The 13,233-nt window shown below is 52.4% G+C and overlaps 1 protein-coding gene across 1 annotated transcript in view; it reads left to right on the forward strand.

Annotated features, from left to right (window-relative positions):
- The first annotated feature begins 565 nt into the window (after window positions 1-565).
- Window positions 566-13,233, forward strand: part of LOC119098187 (pancreatic triacylglycerol lipase) — a 49,837-nt gene continuing 37,169 nt past the window's right edge. The window contains exons 1-2 of the mRNA XM_037221113.1: window positions 566-661; window positions 7,509-7,710. Coding sequence (XP_037077008.1) covers window positions 7,683-7,710 — 28 coding nt within the window. The 5' untranslated portion in view covers window positions 566-661; window positions 7,509-7,682. The remainder of the gene's footprint in view (window positions 662-7,508; window positions 7,711-13,233) is intronic.

Raw genomic sequence — 13,233 nt, forward strand, 5'->3', positions numbered from 1 at the left:
CAGTGTGTCTCTCAATGTCAACATCAGATCAGAACAAAACCATCTGATTCGCAGTGTTTACCATCAGAGCACACTGGACTTCACCACAAACTCCTCCATTGCCACTGGGAGCGGAGAAGTGGCGGTTACGCTCATGTACTCTGCATTCCATTGGCTGTTGATCTGCGTGTGGCCGTTCATCTGCGTGATGCTATTCATACCTTGTTGTCTACAAAGGTCTGGAAGCCCTGCTTCGTCCCGTCCTACGGTCCTCCAGCGTCGAGGTGCGCCGTAGCGCTCGCGCGCACTCGCGCCGAATTCGTTATCTTTGGATTGGGTTTTCACTTGCGCCGACCGGCGGCGCGTCATTATGCAGATGAGCGGGCAGATGGGATCGGCGGCGTGTGGCCGCAGGGACGGGGGCGGCGGCGGCCGTCTGACCTGGGCACGGCCGGCCGACCTGGGCCCGGCCGCCGCCCGCCCGCCGCCGGCCGCGCCGCGCCGGTAGCGGTCCGACCACTACAAGTGAAAGTCCTGCGGCTGCGGCGGCGCACCGCGACGGCGAACAGTGCGCTGCCGTCGGCCGAGTGTGTCGCGTCTGCCCGACCGCCGTCGCCCGCCGACCGCGCCGGCTGCCTGCCGACGAGGGCTGTGCAGTAGAGCTGCGCAGAGAGCGCCCCAGGTGGGTCTGCGGCGGCCGTGCACCGCCGGCCGAGCCGAGCGCGTCCGCTTGGGGACGCGCCACCTTTGTCACCTACTTCTGTTGCTAAGGTTAACCTAAATAGAACCAGTTTGAGAGAGGCATTGGCAAATGTTGGCAGTGCGGGACGCGACTGCCGTCAACGGCACGGCTCTGCCGGACCTTACGCCGCAGCGAAGTACAGTTGGTTTGAGTCATAGTAAATATGTTTTGAGCTAAAGTAAATTGTCTGCTAATACATTGTCATCTCAAGCTCCAACGAATCGATATCTTCCGTTTAGAGCCTCATCGTCTTTGCTGAGTGGGCACGTAATATCACAACGTCATCTCGCCAGACCAGATCCAGAAGAAAATCTCAAATGCTACCGCTCAGTGGGGGCACTCGAGATAAGCCCGCGGGCGGGTAGTACCGACGACACCGCGAGATGGGATGGGCCGGGGAAGCGGACTGAGATCCACTTTTGTGGTGGCCCCCCTCCCCCTCACACACACACACACACACACACCACACACACACACACACACACACACACCACACACACACACACACACACACACACACCACACACACACACACACACACACACACACACACACACACACACACACACACACACACACACACACACACACACCACACACACACACACACACACACACACACACACACACACACACACACACACACACACACACACACACACACACACACACACCACACACACACACACACACACACACACACACACACACACATACGCGTGCATCCACGCACGCACGCGAGCACGCACGCACGTAGTAGGCCAAAGATGCTTCCTGTTTGTCTTTCCACTTGCGAGAGTAGGCATCTTAAAAGTTTATTCTAACTAGTTCCAAATGTACATACCTAACCCTCCATCACTTCCGTGATATTTGAGCATTAGGTGTCTGGTAGTTAATGTGTGAGGGGTGACTTTTTGGTCGTGGGCATAAATAATGCTGCCTTGTGAACGCTTTGCAATGCAAGCCAATCTTCCACATTGCCGATAGCGTATCTCAGGAGCTTCACAAGTGCAACGCACAGTTGAACAGCCCGATAAAATAAGCACTCAGGCACTTATACAAAGGTCATTTCCCGTGTGACTCATGTAATCTGTAGATGGCGTTGTTTCAGTTCGCATGTCATAGTGTGAGCAAGTACTAAACTGACTCAGCGACCACCCAGTACGGACACCGCTATCAAGTCGAATGAAACACATAACTGTACATTCACTTACTTTCTGCACCTTTGCAAAGTCGATCAGACGTTGAAAGGGTTCCCCCCGCGAAGTACAGTCGTCACAGATCTTACTCAGAGTACACCGTTCTGACGTTTCGTGACTGAATGAAAAGATCTAGCGATTCCGGACGACCGCCATGGTGCTACCCTTACACCACGTTCTCCATTGAATCGGCGCTGTCCTTATTTGCTCATTAATCACCAGGGGCAACATCGTTCTACCACCGCGGTTCAGACCGCAATAGGGCACTCCAAAAACACGGCCAGCATTTATAATCTATGGACTATGCAGCAGCTGAATCAAATCAATCTAAGCTGATCGCGTGGCTCCATCGGTATTTCTATAAGAAGCGTGACATCCATCCGCAATGACAGTGAGACCGCCTCCATGGGGCGTAATCTGATAGCAGTGCCTGCCTTTCCACCATGCCACTGCATCATTAGTGGCCTGTTTGAGATAGTGCCGTATCCGTCCGGTGACTGTCGAGCGGCCAGCGGCGGCGCGTCATGACGTGGCTCTGGTCGGACGGAGCCGGACCCTGGCGGGGCGGCGGAGCGCTCCTGCTGGCCGGGTCACGCTCGCTCGCCCAGGCCGGCCGGCGCCCAATCTGCAGCCTGGCAGGCACATGACACGGCACTGGCCACGGCCTCATTACGGCGGCGGCAGCTGGCCGGCCCGCTCTAGGGCAGTTCTCACCCGCTGACGGGTTTGCTCGTCAGGGGCTCGGCGGACCCGTCTCCGGGCAGTTCTCCCCACACTGGCAGGGAAGCAGCGTGAAGGACACGGTGGACCAGCCTCTGGACAGCTCTCCCCACAGTGGCGGCAGGGGGCGTGAAGGACACAGTGGACCAGCCTCCGGACAGTTCTCACCACACTGGCGGGGAGGGGGGGGGGGGGGAGCGTGAAGGACGCGGTGGAGCAGCCTCCGGACAGTTCTCATCACACTAGTGAGGGAAGCTCCTCAGGGACACGCTGGACCGGCCTCCGGTCAGTTCTCACCACATTGACGAGGGAGGCTCGTCAGGGGCGCGGCGGACCAGCCTCCGGTCAGTGCTCGCGGACGAGGTGGGCTCGTCAGGGACATGACGGACCCCGCTGCTCGGTGGTAATGCCCGCTCTGCTGATGGGCGGGATCCTCACGGGCTAAATAGACACACTCAGGGGTAATGACCGGCCTTCTGATGAGCGGGGCCCTCAGGGGCACAGCATACACGCTCAGGGGTAATGCCTGCCCTGCTGATGAGGGGATCCTCACGGGCTAAATAGACACACTCAGGGGTAATGACCGGCCTTCTGATGAGCGAGGCCCTCAGGGCACAGCAGACACGCTCAGGGGTAATGACCGGCCTCCTGATGAGCGAGGCCCTCAGGGCACAGCAGACACGCTCAGGGGTAATGACCGGCCTCTGATGAGCGAGGCCCTCAGGGCACAGCAGACACGCTCAGGGGTAATGACCGGCCTTGATGAGCGAGGCCCTCAGGGCACAGCAGACACGCTCAGGGGTAATGACCGGCCTTCTGATGAGCGAGGCCCTCAGGGCACAGCAGACACGCTCAGGGGTAATGACCGGCCTGCTGATGGGTAGGGGTAGGTTTCGCCGACGTCACCATGTCCGGTACCGCCATTCCCGGACTCGATGGCATGACGTCAACGCCATGCATACACCCCGCGGGAGCTTTCCTCGCCACTTGGTCCGCGCTGAGAGCAGCCACACGCATGGAGCACCGTACCTTGCACCGTGCATGATGTGATTCACGTGGCGAGAGGTGCTCCTGTGTGGATGCCAGCAGCGGAGAGCGCGCCTATCGGAGGCCCTTTGTCAGGATAGGTAAGTGGGCAGCTCCGGACGGCTCGATCTTTGATCGATGGACCTGATACAAACCACACGCGTGCTCTCGATACGGCCGAACGCTGCGCTACGTGCTCCGTTAGTCATAGGGCAAACGTCACTCGGCGGTGACTCGGATTGGGGTTGTTTACTTGGACTTTCGAAAAGCCTGTTTAGGACAGATTGCTTTCCTTTTAATTCCTCGTTGTTACGACGCTTAGGCTGTTAAGATGTAGCGTTATTATTTGCCCTTTGTCATAGTCATCTTCGGAACAGGGAGATGGCACCAAGTTTTGGGGGAGAAAATGAGAGGGGGAAGACCATTGTGTTTTATCACCATGTTCCTCTTACTAGGGCTAGGCTTCACAGATGCGGTTGAGGTGAAACTTATCCATTACGAAAACTAACGTTTTCATTTAAGTTTTGGATCCCTTCATTACTGTGAGACCAACTGGTAGTGAGAGTGGCTCCCGGACTGCCTGGTAATGAGCCGCTCTCTGTCGGGCCTAGCTCCGTCGTCCGGGGCAGCAACTGTTACCACGGGTGGTCCTGATACTGAAGTTGGAGGTTCTAGTCCTTATGCTTGAGAACCGTTTTGCCTGAGTAGTTCGCAGTACTCTTAAGTGAGTTTCAGGCAAAGCAAAAGGGCGAATTGTTGAGCATATTGCTGCAACGCACAAATGAAAACCAAGAGGCGTAAATGAATTCAGCAGTTTTATGCGAACTGTCGTGTGCGTTTTGTGTTGTTTCCATGCTGTATGAACACTTAACGCAACATTTGTAGCAAACATTCGAGTACACACATAAACATACACTGGACTATGACCTGATTGCCCCTGGGATCAAGAGGTCACAGCGACGGTCAGCTGTGCACAGCAATACTGACACAGTTGTCAAGTCAGCCTGCCGGAGACAGCACATCCTCCACAGCAGTGGCCTGTGTGCCAGTTAAAACAACAGAACACATTTACGCATCGTCATGCCTGCACGACCATCTTTACCACCGCAGGGCTTCTCTGCTCAGAACATGATCATGCCATCACCACAAAACATTCATTTTTCCATGAATTGCCGTTTATTCCGGTCGCTTCTGTGCGTTTGTATTTGTTTGGCTTGAAATAACTGTTGTACATGCATCCGAACTGCTTCAAACGTGAAAGAACCGTCCTGTCTTCATTGCATGTGGATATATCTTTTAGCTAGCAGCATCACGAAGATTTATAGCATATGGGAAGTTTGGATCACCAAATAGCACAGCATTCACGTCCAGCCTGTTTCGGATGGGTCTAACGTAACGGTTTACAGTAGCTGATATCTTGCGCCAAAAGGCACGCACGGGTCCGCAGTTCAATAAACGGTGTACTAATGTATCGTTTTTCCCCACAGCACGTACATGGTGGTTCCATAACGTGCCTTACGTGCAAAAATCGTTTTGTGGACATATGCCTAAGAAATATCTGAAATTGAAGAGACTGTAGCTGGGTGGAGGCACAACAGCGATAAGCGATTTCGAGGTACTTTTTACGTGCCTCCAGGGCTAACCCCTCCGATTCCCAGTTGTAGAACGCTTTTGGTTTGCGCATCATTTATTCCAAAGAATACAGTTCCTTTGAACAGAATGCAGCGAGTGGGTTTTCTCGTGACTCGAATTTAAAGAGCACCTGTGCCTCCCTCGCCTCTGTAGATATTCGTTCCAAGCTTCTGCTTTTCACCAACAACAGCTTCCACCTTGTGGGGATTGCACTTACCAAACGTTGATACCCAAGGAGGTCATTCCTGCAATTGGGATACTTTGCGCGCGTTGGGTTGTACTTCAAGCACCGCTCCTGTCTAGCAATGATGTCATTGGGGAATTTTGTGCAGCAGAGATTCATACGGCGGTGGAAGTTAGCACAGTTTCTGATCAGGATGCGAATGTTAAACCAAATGATCTCGTCCCTTACTAGTTGTGATGTATTCAAATTGTCGCGTTACTGAGTCATTCGCTTACTACTTCCCTTCTTCTCCGGGTGCTGAGAATGGTTTCATGGCACCCTTGGGTCTTGGATCGCCATGTTGCACGTCCCATCGCTGAATTCAAGCATGGCTTTCTCATGTCCCTATTCACCATTCTCCTTTCACATCTTGTCTGCATCAGTCAAAATCTCAAATACTTTGCATACTTAAACTTAAGCCTTGTTGTTCCTAAGGTCGCTTCAAGGGAACACACAGCGTGGACGTGAGGGAGGCAAGACAATCATTGTTAGTTCTACTCCAGGAATAAAAAGAACGGGGGAAAAGACGTGGTGAGGTGGAAAGACTAACGGAGCTGGCATGTTACGAGGCCGTGTGTGGGACAGATAGGTGGCGGAGCATAGAATAGAGGTTCAAGGGCCAGAAGAAAGCGTGAACAAGTAATAAGAAGCCCAAGGCGGATTCAGGGAGCATAGCTAGGACGAGGCGGCGTAGTGTGTCTAGTCTACTGCAGCATACAGTCTGGGCTCAGCTGCGAGGGTTGGATTCAGGGAGGCTAGCTCCGACGAGGCGGCATACTGTATTAAGTCTACTGCAGCTTGCAGTCTGAGCTCAGCTGCAAGGGATGGACTCAGTGCAGCCATGTACTACATTTGAGCCAGCATGCCATGCATTCATGCAATTAAATGGGAGAGGACCTTCCAACGTGAGAAATACCGTGATATGACTTTGAGTGATGAACTGAGTACCGGAGCTTAATATGCATTTTCACATTCACATTTATGTCAATTCTTATCAGAGTTTTCATTTTGTGTGCATTTGGCCTGCAGCGCGTGGGTTAACGTAGTTTGGCTGTCGACAAAATCGCCAACCTAAACGTTGGCTGTCAAGCATTCTGTCTCTTGCAATTTCTAGTGTTAATTTGGCGACGGTGATTTGTAAGTGGTCACGCAAGGCCAACTGAATGGTGTCGCAATTTTCTTTACACTGTTCAACATGTCCATACTCCCTCAGGGTTGTAGAACCTTGCAGCCATGCTGTTATGGAGCCGAGCAGTGAACAGAGCGCAACGAAATAACTGTTACAAAACATATATTAAAACCCAAATGCTCCACGCAAAAAGGGCACTGTATCAGGCGTCAGTTTTTTAAGATATTCAATCAGACCATTTGATTGCATGGATTTCTGTGATCAGGGCTTACATTAAGCAGTACCTGTGGCGTGAACCCTGACTTATACCATCGGACCATGCAATTCCAGGTCAACGGCAAAATTTGATGGATAAATCTTAATATGACATAATGCTCAGCACGGTGCGTCCTACCTTCTGACATCATCTGACTTTTAGCACAGTCGCTGTCATCTGGGTGCAGGCTTTGCCTGCCAACGACAAATAGTGAGCGCCTAAGGCGACTTGAACCTACCCCCGCCAGGGGGGGGGGGGGGGGGAGGATCGGAAGGCGGGCGCTCTAACCAACTGAGCTTTTAGGACAATGGGACAATTTTACGAAGCATTTGATTAGGAGCTACTTCTCTGTAGGCGCAATCCTTTTAACCGAAGTAATACCCCCCCCCCCCCCATTCTCTCTTTCTCTTTTCTGTTCTCTCTTTCACTCATGCACTGCTTCTCTCTTCACGTCGGAAAGTCGTCCCGCGCCATTGTCTGCACTGCAGCTACGTCATTGGCCGGACGGGCCTGCCTGGTTCTGGCAGCGGCACGCCCTGTCTGCAGGCGGGCAGCAGCAGCGGCGCTCGGCTTCCCCTGACCGCGAGTGGGTGCTCCCCCAGGTCCCGACCGGCCGCCGTTGACGTCACAACGGCGCCCCGCCCCCTCCCCACGCCCGGCCCGCCGGCATCACGCGCCGGACGCAGTGAGTGAGTCCGCGCGGCGGGTCCGGCGGCGCCCCGAGACGACCGGCGACGCGGCGGCCAGGTGGATGCGCCCGGCTCCTGACGTCCACCATGCTGGCGGCTCTGATCGTCGTGACAGGTGAGGGTGAAGGTCGCGGCGGCAGGGGGACAAACACCCCGGTCCCGCGGCCGCCGCCGACCCCCGTCAGTCAGCGGGACCTGGTCCGACACGTCTACGCAGCCGACGTGCTGGCAGCGTAGCCGGTACTGAATGAGGCACCCCGGCCCGTCTAATCGTGGCATGTGTTATCCATCAGTTGCAAACTCCTGTGAATTGACATTTTAGGGCAAGAAACAAAATCGTAAGGGTGAGAAATAGAATCAAATGCGATCTCCATAATCTAGAGCAGATGAATGAAACTGGCCACATTGTGTAGCAATTAAGATGCAATAATGGGGATGGCCGCAGAAGACTTAGGCAGTCGTGTGCCCCAAAAAATGAGGCGCCAGGTGTAACTACTACCTATGATGGTAGACGTCGTTCAGTAGCTGTCTTGGGTGGTTTGTTTTCAGGCTGAACCATTCTTGGCGCGCTCCTACATCCTTTCTTTTGACGGGTTCGTGACCATTTCGGCTTGTTGGGACCTCGTCAGGACCCAGGTGTTAACAGGCAGTGCTCGGACGGGCAGTATTTTTTCCGCATACCAGACCGGTCTGTTTTGGTGTTCGGTGGTCGACCCTTCGTTTCCGAGGGAAGGGTACAATCAAAACAGTCCAAATGATGTGCGCTCTCCGGAGGGTGTTGAGCAGTGTGGTGTGATTCAGAGACGCTTCAAAACACCAGGCATTATTACGCAACGAGCGGTACAGGCTAGGTGGCAAACCTCACCTTGTGCATGTGCGACGAATTTCCAGTCATGCAAATAAGACATGCACCTACGTAATGCGCCTGGTATACTATATTAGAACATTGTTTCATGTTGCATGCTACTTGCGATGTCACTGCCACGATGTGTTTTGTCTAGCATTGAGAGTGTGTAAAGATTTGTCCGCTTAGATCTAGGTGTGAAGCAAATACGTCATCCCAAATTGGCTTAGGCTTGGCTTCAGGCATCCTGCCATTCGTCTTTGCAGAGGTTTAAAAATCTCGAAAAAATAATGCGGAGATAATTATTCGGAAAACCTTGAACGAGAATGTACGAGACATTACTATCGACCTTTTTGCCAATCGATGTGGTATTAGCCCATGACACCAGTATCAAGCAAGTTCCATGTAGCCATCTCGAAACTTGTAAAAATAGTGCGCTGTTGTCAAATCAAGTACAGTCCAGGCTCGTGCTGCGGAAGACAATAATTCTTCCCTCGTCGTGTGCGTCCGCGTCCAAATATGCACTGCGTTGACGTATGCATGACGCATGACACCGCGTCTGGAGTAGGGTTTCCTGCTTCTTGCAATGTCTATTGCTGGGCTCCGCCAACAGAGACGTACCATTTTCTCGGCAACAATCACTTCCGCCAACACGTCAGGCGGAGAAATCTGGAGCTCTGTGGTATCCAACGACACTTAGTGGGCGTGCTTTCCCACCCGCATGGCAGTGGTCTGCTGTGTGCGAGCGAGTGTCACAACGTCCTGAGGCGTGTACGGGTGCCGACTCTCGGAGGTCAGTCGCCTGGCCACGGGCTCCGTTCCAGTCACAGCGGCCGGACAAACGAGCGCCCGCACGTGTGTGGCGTGTGGCTGGCCGTTTGCAAGACGTCGCGTGCGACCAGGGCGCGGAAGAACAGCTGCAACCTGGTCTGGAAACCTGGGGGCAGCGGAGCCGCAGTGCCTACATTGTCATGTCCGATTATGCGGTGGGAATGGGAGAACACTTTGGACGGAAGCAAGTGACTCTGCCTTAGCGGAGAAAATCGTCATGCGAGACGGTGGTTAATGTATTCGGTAGGACGCAACCCCAATTTACTAGCCCATGTATGACCATCCCGCGGTATGGGGTCAGTAGACCCGAAAAAAACAATGTCACGTCTCAGAATAAGCTACACTTGCTTATTTCTCCGACCGACTGTTTTAGAGTCGCATGCGCTCTGTGAGCTTGCGTAAGGAACTCAAGTCTTGCACACACAAACGCACATAAATATGCATCACTCATGAAACAAAAAATGGATTGCCTTTTGCGTGAAATTTGCGGCATGTTTCACAATTTCCTGAGGCTTTCACATACGCCAATGATTGGTTTAGTGCATACTGATATAAAAAGAGACATGAACTTTGAGCATCAGTGACAAACGTAAGAAACATGCAACTTAAAAAGTGAAGCCACTGGTATTGACGCTCAGAAATCGCTACCACGCACGAGTTGTGCATTGCAATCGAGTTCTTATTGAAACTAACTGAACCATTAGAAAGGTTGGGTTTATTCAGACACGAAGCCAAGGCTTCCCTCCCGGAGGGGACGCATGATAATTTTTCCAAACGCATGCGAATTCGGACAGTATTCCTGTGCAACTGGACAGTCTCTAGCGTGAGCCCCTCGGCTAGGGTGGGGCGGGGTATGACCCCGTGGCTTCCCCTGACTACTTCCCTGGGCCTATAAAAATTGCTATAATTCTCTCTGTTCTAGACCAGCTGCAAAATGTGGCGAAATACTTTTCATAGAATAATTCCCAGACACGTGGAGCACCGACACTTTTGCACTTTACCTTCATGTCTGTATGATAACGGACTGAAGCACTGTCTTAATGAAAGTACTTCTGTATGACAACGGACTGAAGCACTGTCTTGATGAAAGTACCCCTGTATGACAACGGGCCGAATCACTGTCTTAATGAAAGTACCACTAAGTCGCACTTACCTACCGCTGAGCCCTAAGCCATTATCTCAAAATAATTCTGCACTTTTTTCACAACAAACGAAAATCCTGGAGAAAAACTTTACAGAATATAGGTAAGTGGACCAGGACTGTGCACAAATGCTGCTATGCAATAAAGATATTCTAGTCTTAAGTATTGTTAAGTAGGCCCAATACTTTATTGTCTCCTGTACAGTTTATCAGTAGCGCATTTGAAAGCGAGAGGGCCACTCATGAGAGCCACCACACCTTTTTCTGTGATGCATGTCTTTCACAATCATTGCTGAAGATGACACTAAAATGTACACCCAAACACGATATCCATTAATAATCAAACCATTGCTCCTTATTTTCAAATGGCAAACACCCTGTCATTTTTAAATGATGTTGATGAGTTGTATACAGCACTCGCAATTTGATTCTGTTCTGCTAGAAATGGCCTTTGAAGGTAAGCTTGCGCAGGAACATTAGGAGTCTTCATAAGAAACAGTTTGGAACAGAATAGAGGGCCAAATTTCTCCAGTACATTCAAGCTCGAGCTATTTTTAAGCTGGTGCTGTGAAATTGAGGATGTTACGGCATAGTTAAAAGATTTCGAGATGCTATTTTGATTGGAGTAGGCAAGGCCACCTCAAAGAGTCACAAAGCACAGCGCATGCGCTGAAGTCTTACTGAAATAGTGGCACATGCAGACATATATAAATATATATATGTATACCCTGGCATGCAGATGCACAGATGTACATAAATATATACTTAATTTTATATTGACAAAACGCCCTTTTCATCGTTCCATGCATCTATATATACATATATACATATATATATATATATATATATATATATGTATATATATATATATATATATATATATATATATATATATATATACACATCATGATCAACATGCAGCATGCTTCAAAGCTTTGTTTTGCGGTTGCAAGCCCATGCCCTCCGCCTCAGCTTTCCGACATGGTAGAGGCGTGTGGCCATACTGGCCTCTCCCACGAGAGTCACGCGGAGAAAATGCTCTCCGCTGCAGCGCCGGCGGAGATAGACCCTGAACTCGAGTGCCGGCCGCGCAAGCCAGGAGCGAGGTAGAGTGTGACGGCGGCGTTTATCCGGATGCCGCCCGGCCCCCCCCCCCCCCCCCCTCCAGTACGTTGTTTGGTCGAGGAGAAAAGCCCTGTGACCTTTAATGTCAAGATCATTGTAGCTCAGGGCCTGAAATCAGGTAACCTTGCACTACCACGTGAAAGTAGAGGGAGACGTGCTTTCACTTAAACGATGTTTGCTCTGCCGGCATATTAAAAGGTGCGCAGAGAGGGTATTGCGTGATTTGGTCACCTTGGACGCGATATGACAAGTCAGAGACGTATCAAAGACGCTATCAAGTGACTTGGGCAAAGTTGCAGATGGCGTATTGGGCTGCCACCCCCCTTGTGTCTTTATGCTCTAGAACATCGGGTGGGGGAGGGGGGGGGGGGGAGGACTACCATTTGCCACCGCCGCAGCCGACGCGAGTCAAGCGCCAGGTGTGTGGATGTAACACACCGTTACATGGAGGCGCTCTTGGTTGGGCGATCCCGTGACAGGCACCAAACGGCCTTCCCGATTGCGACAAACGTACCGGGGCTGGAATAGCACGCTACCGGTTCCCAAGTTACGTAAAGCCGTAAATCAGCATTGCAAATTGATTGCACATTGACAACTGTTTTGGCTAATGGTTTGCGTTCGATATTTTCCGTACGGTGCGTGGTCCGTATCCATGTAAGTTATAAGTCTTGCTCGAAGGCAGGCCTAATGTTGATATTATGTTTTGGTCAAGTGGCCTGGACCTCACAGCGTCGTTCAAATCTAATCCACTAAGTTTAGTAAAACCACGAGCACTTCGATGTCCCGGTGTGAAGAGAGCAGCATGCTCCGCATGAGGTCGTGGGCTGTATCCAATGACGTACGCTCTGCAAATGCAAAACATCACATTTAAGGTGACCGTGCGTTCTCAAGGTCAGTATCTAACCATGCATATTTTTCAGCATATTGATTCAGCTGCGCAGTCCCGCTATTGACGCAATTCTGAATGTACTCAGAGCATCATTTGAGCTGACTATTCAAGACAGAGGTGCGTTTCAACATCCGCTGACCGTCGTCGCTTCGAGCGGGCGTTCCCTCGGTGATCTGTCACCCTGCTCAGGCAATACGAACCGTGAACGCATGGGTGAAGTAACTAAGAGACAATTCATCTCGGTCGTGTCCCAAACGCTGCAGAAATCATTTGGTCACATTGTGGCCGATGATGCCGATACTGATGTAACACCGCAAAGGCAAGGCTGGTGTAACCCAACGCGACGGTGGCTTCGGGGCTCTCAACCGCCCGCCAGCTTCTGGAGAAGTGGGTCACAAGTGGCCAACGGGCTACTTTCAACTACATAAAAAACCAACTGTAAGAGCCCGGTCTACTGCGTCGTTTTGCAGTGCTCCGTTGAGGGCTTCAGCCCCGGCCGGACGCCATCCGCGCGCTGCGTCGGGGCAGCGCCGTGCACCAACGCTGCCGGTCCGCGGCTGGCGGCCTGGCCGGGGCCGGCCTGCCGCCGCGGCGACGCGGCCCGGCCGGCCGTCAGCCCGGCACCGCTGCCCTGCTACTCCTCTGAAGCGTGTCGCAAGCGGCCGGCTACCATGCCAAGCGTCTCGGAGGCGGGCTGCGGCCCGCCGCGGCGCTGCGGCACCCCGCCCGAGCGAGCCGAGACCGTCGGCGCGCCGCCCGCACGCCGGCCGGGCCCGAGCCCGACTGCGGCACGTCTTCAGCAGCGACT

Source organism: Pollicipes pollicipes, unplaced genomic scaffold (assembly GCF_011947565.3).
Source record: "Pollicipes pollicipes isolate AB1234 unplaced genomic scaffold, Ppol_2.1 Scaffold_4740;HRSCAF=5597_pilon_pilon_pilon, whole genome shotgun sequence".
NCBI lineage: Eukaryota > Metazoa > Arthropoda > Thecostraca > Pollicipedomorpha > Pollicipedidae > Pollicipes > Pollicipes pollicipes.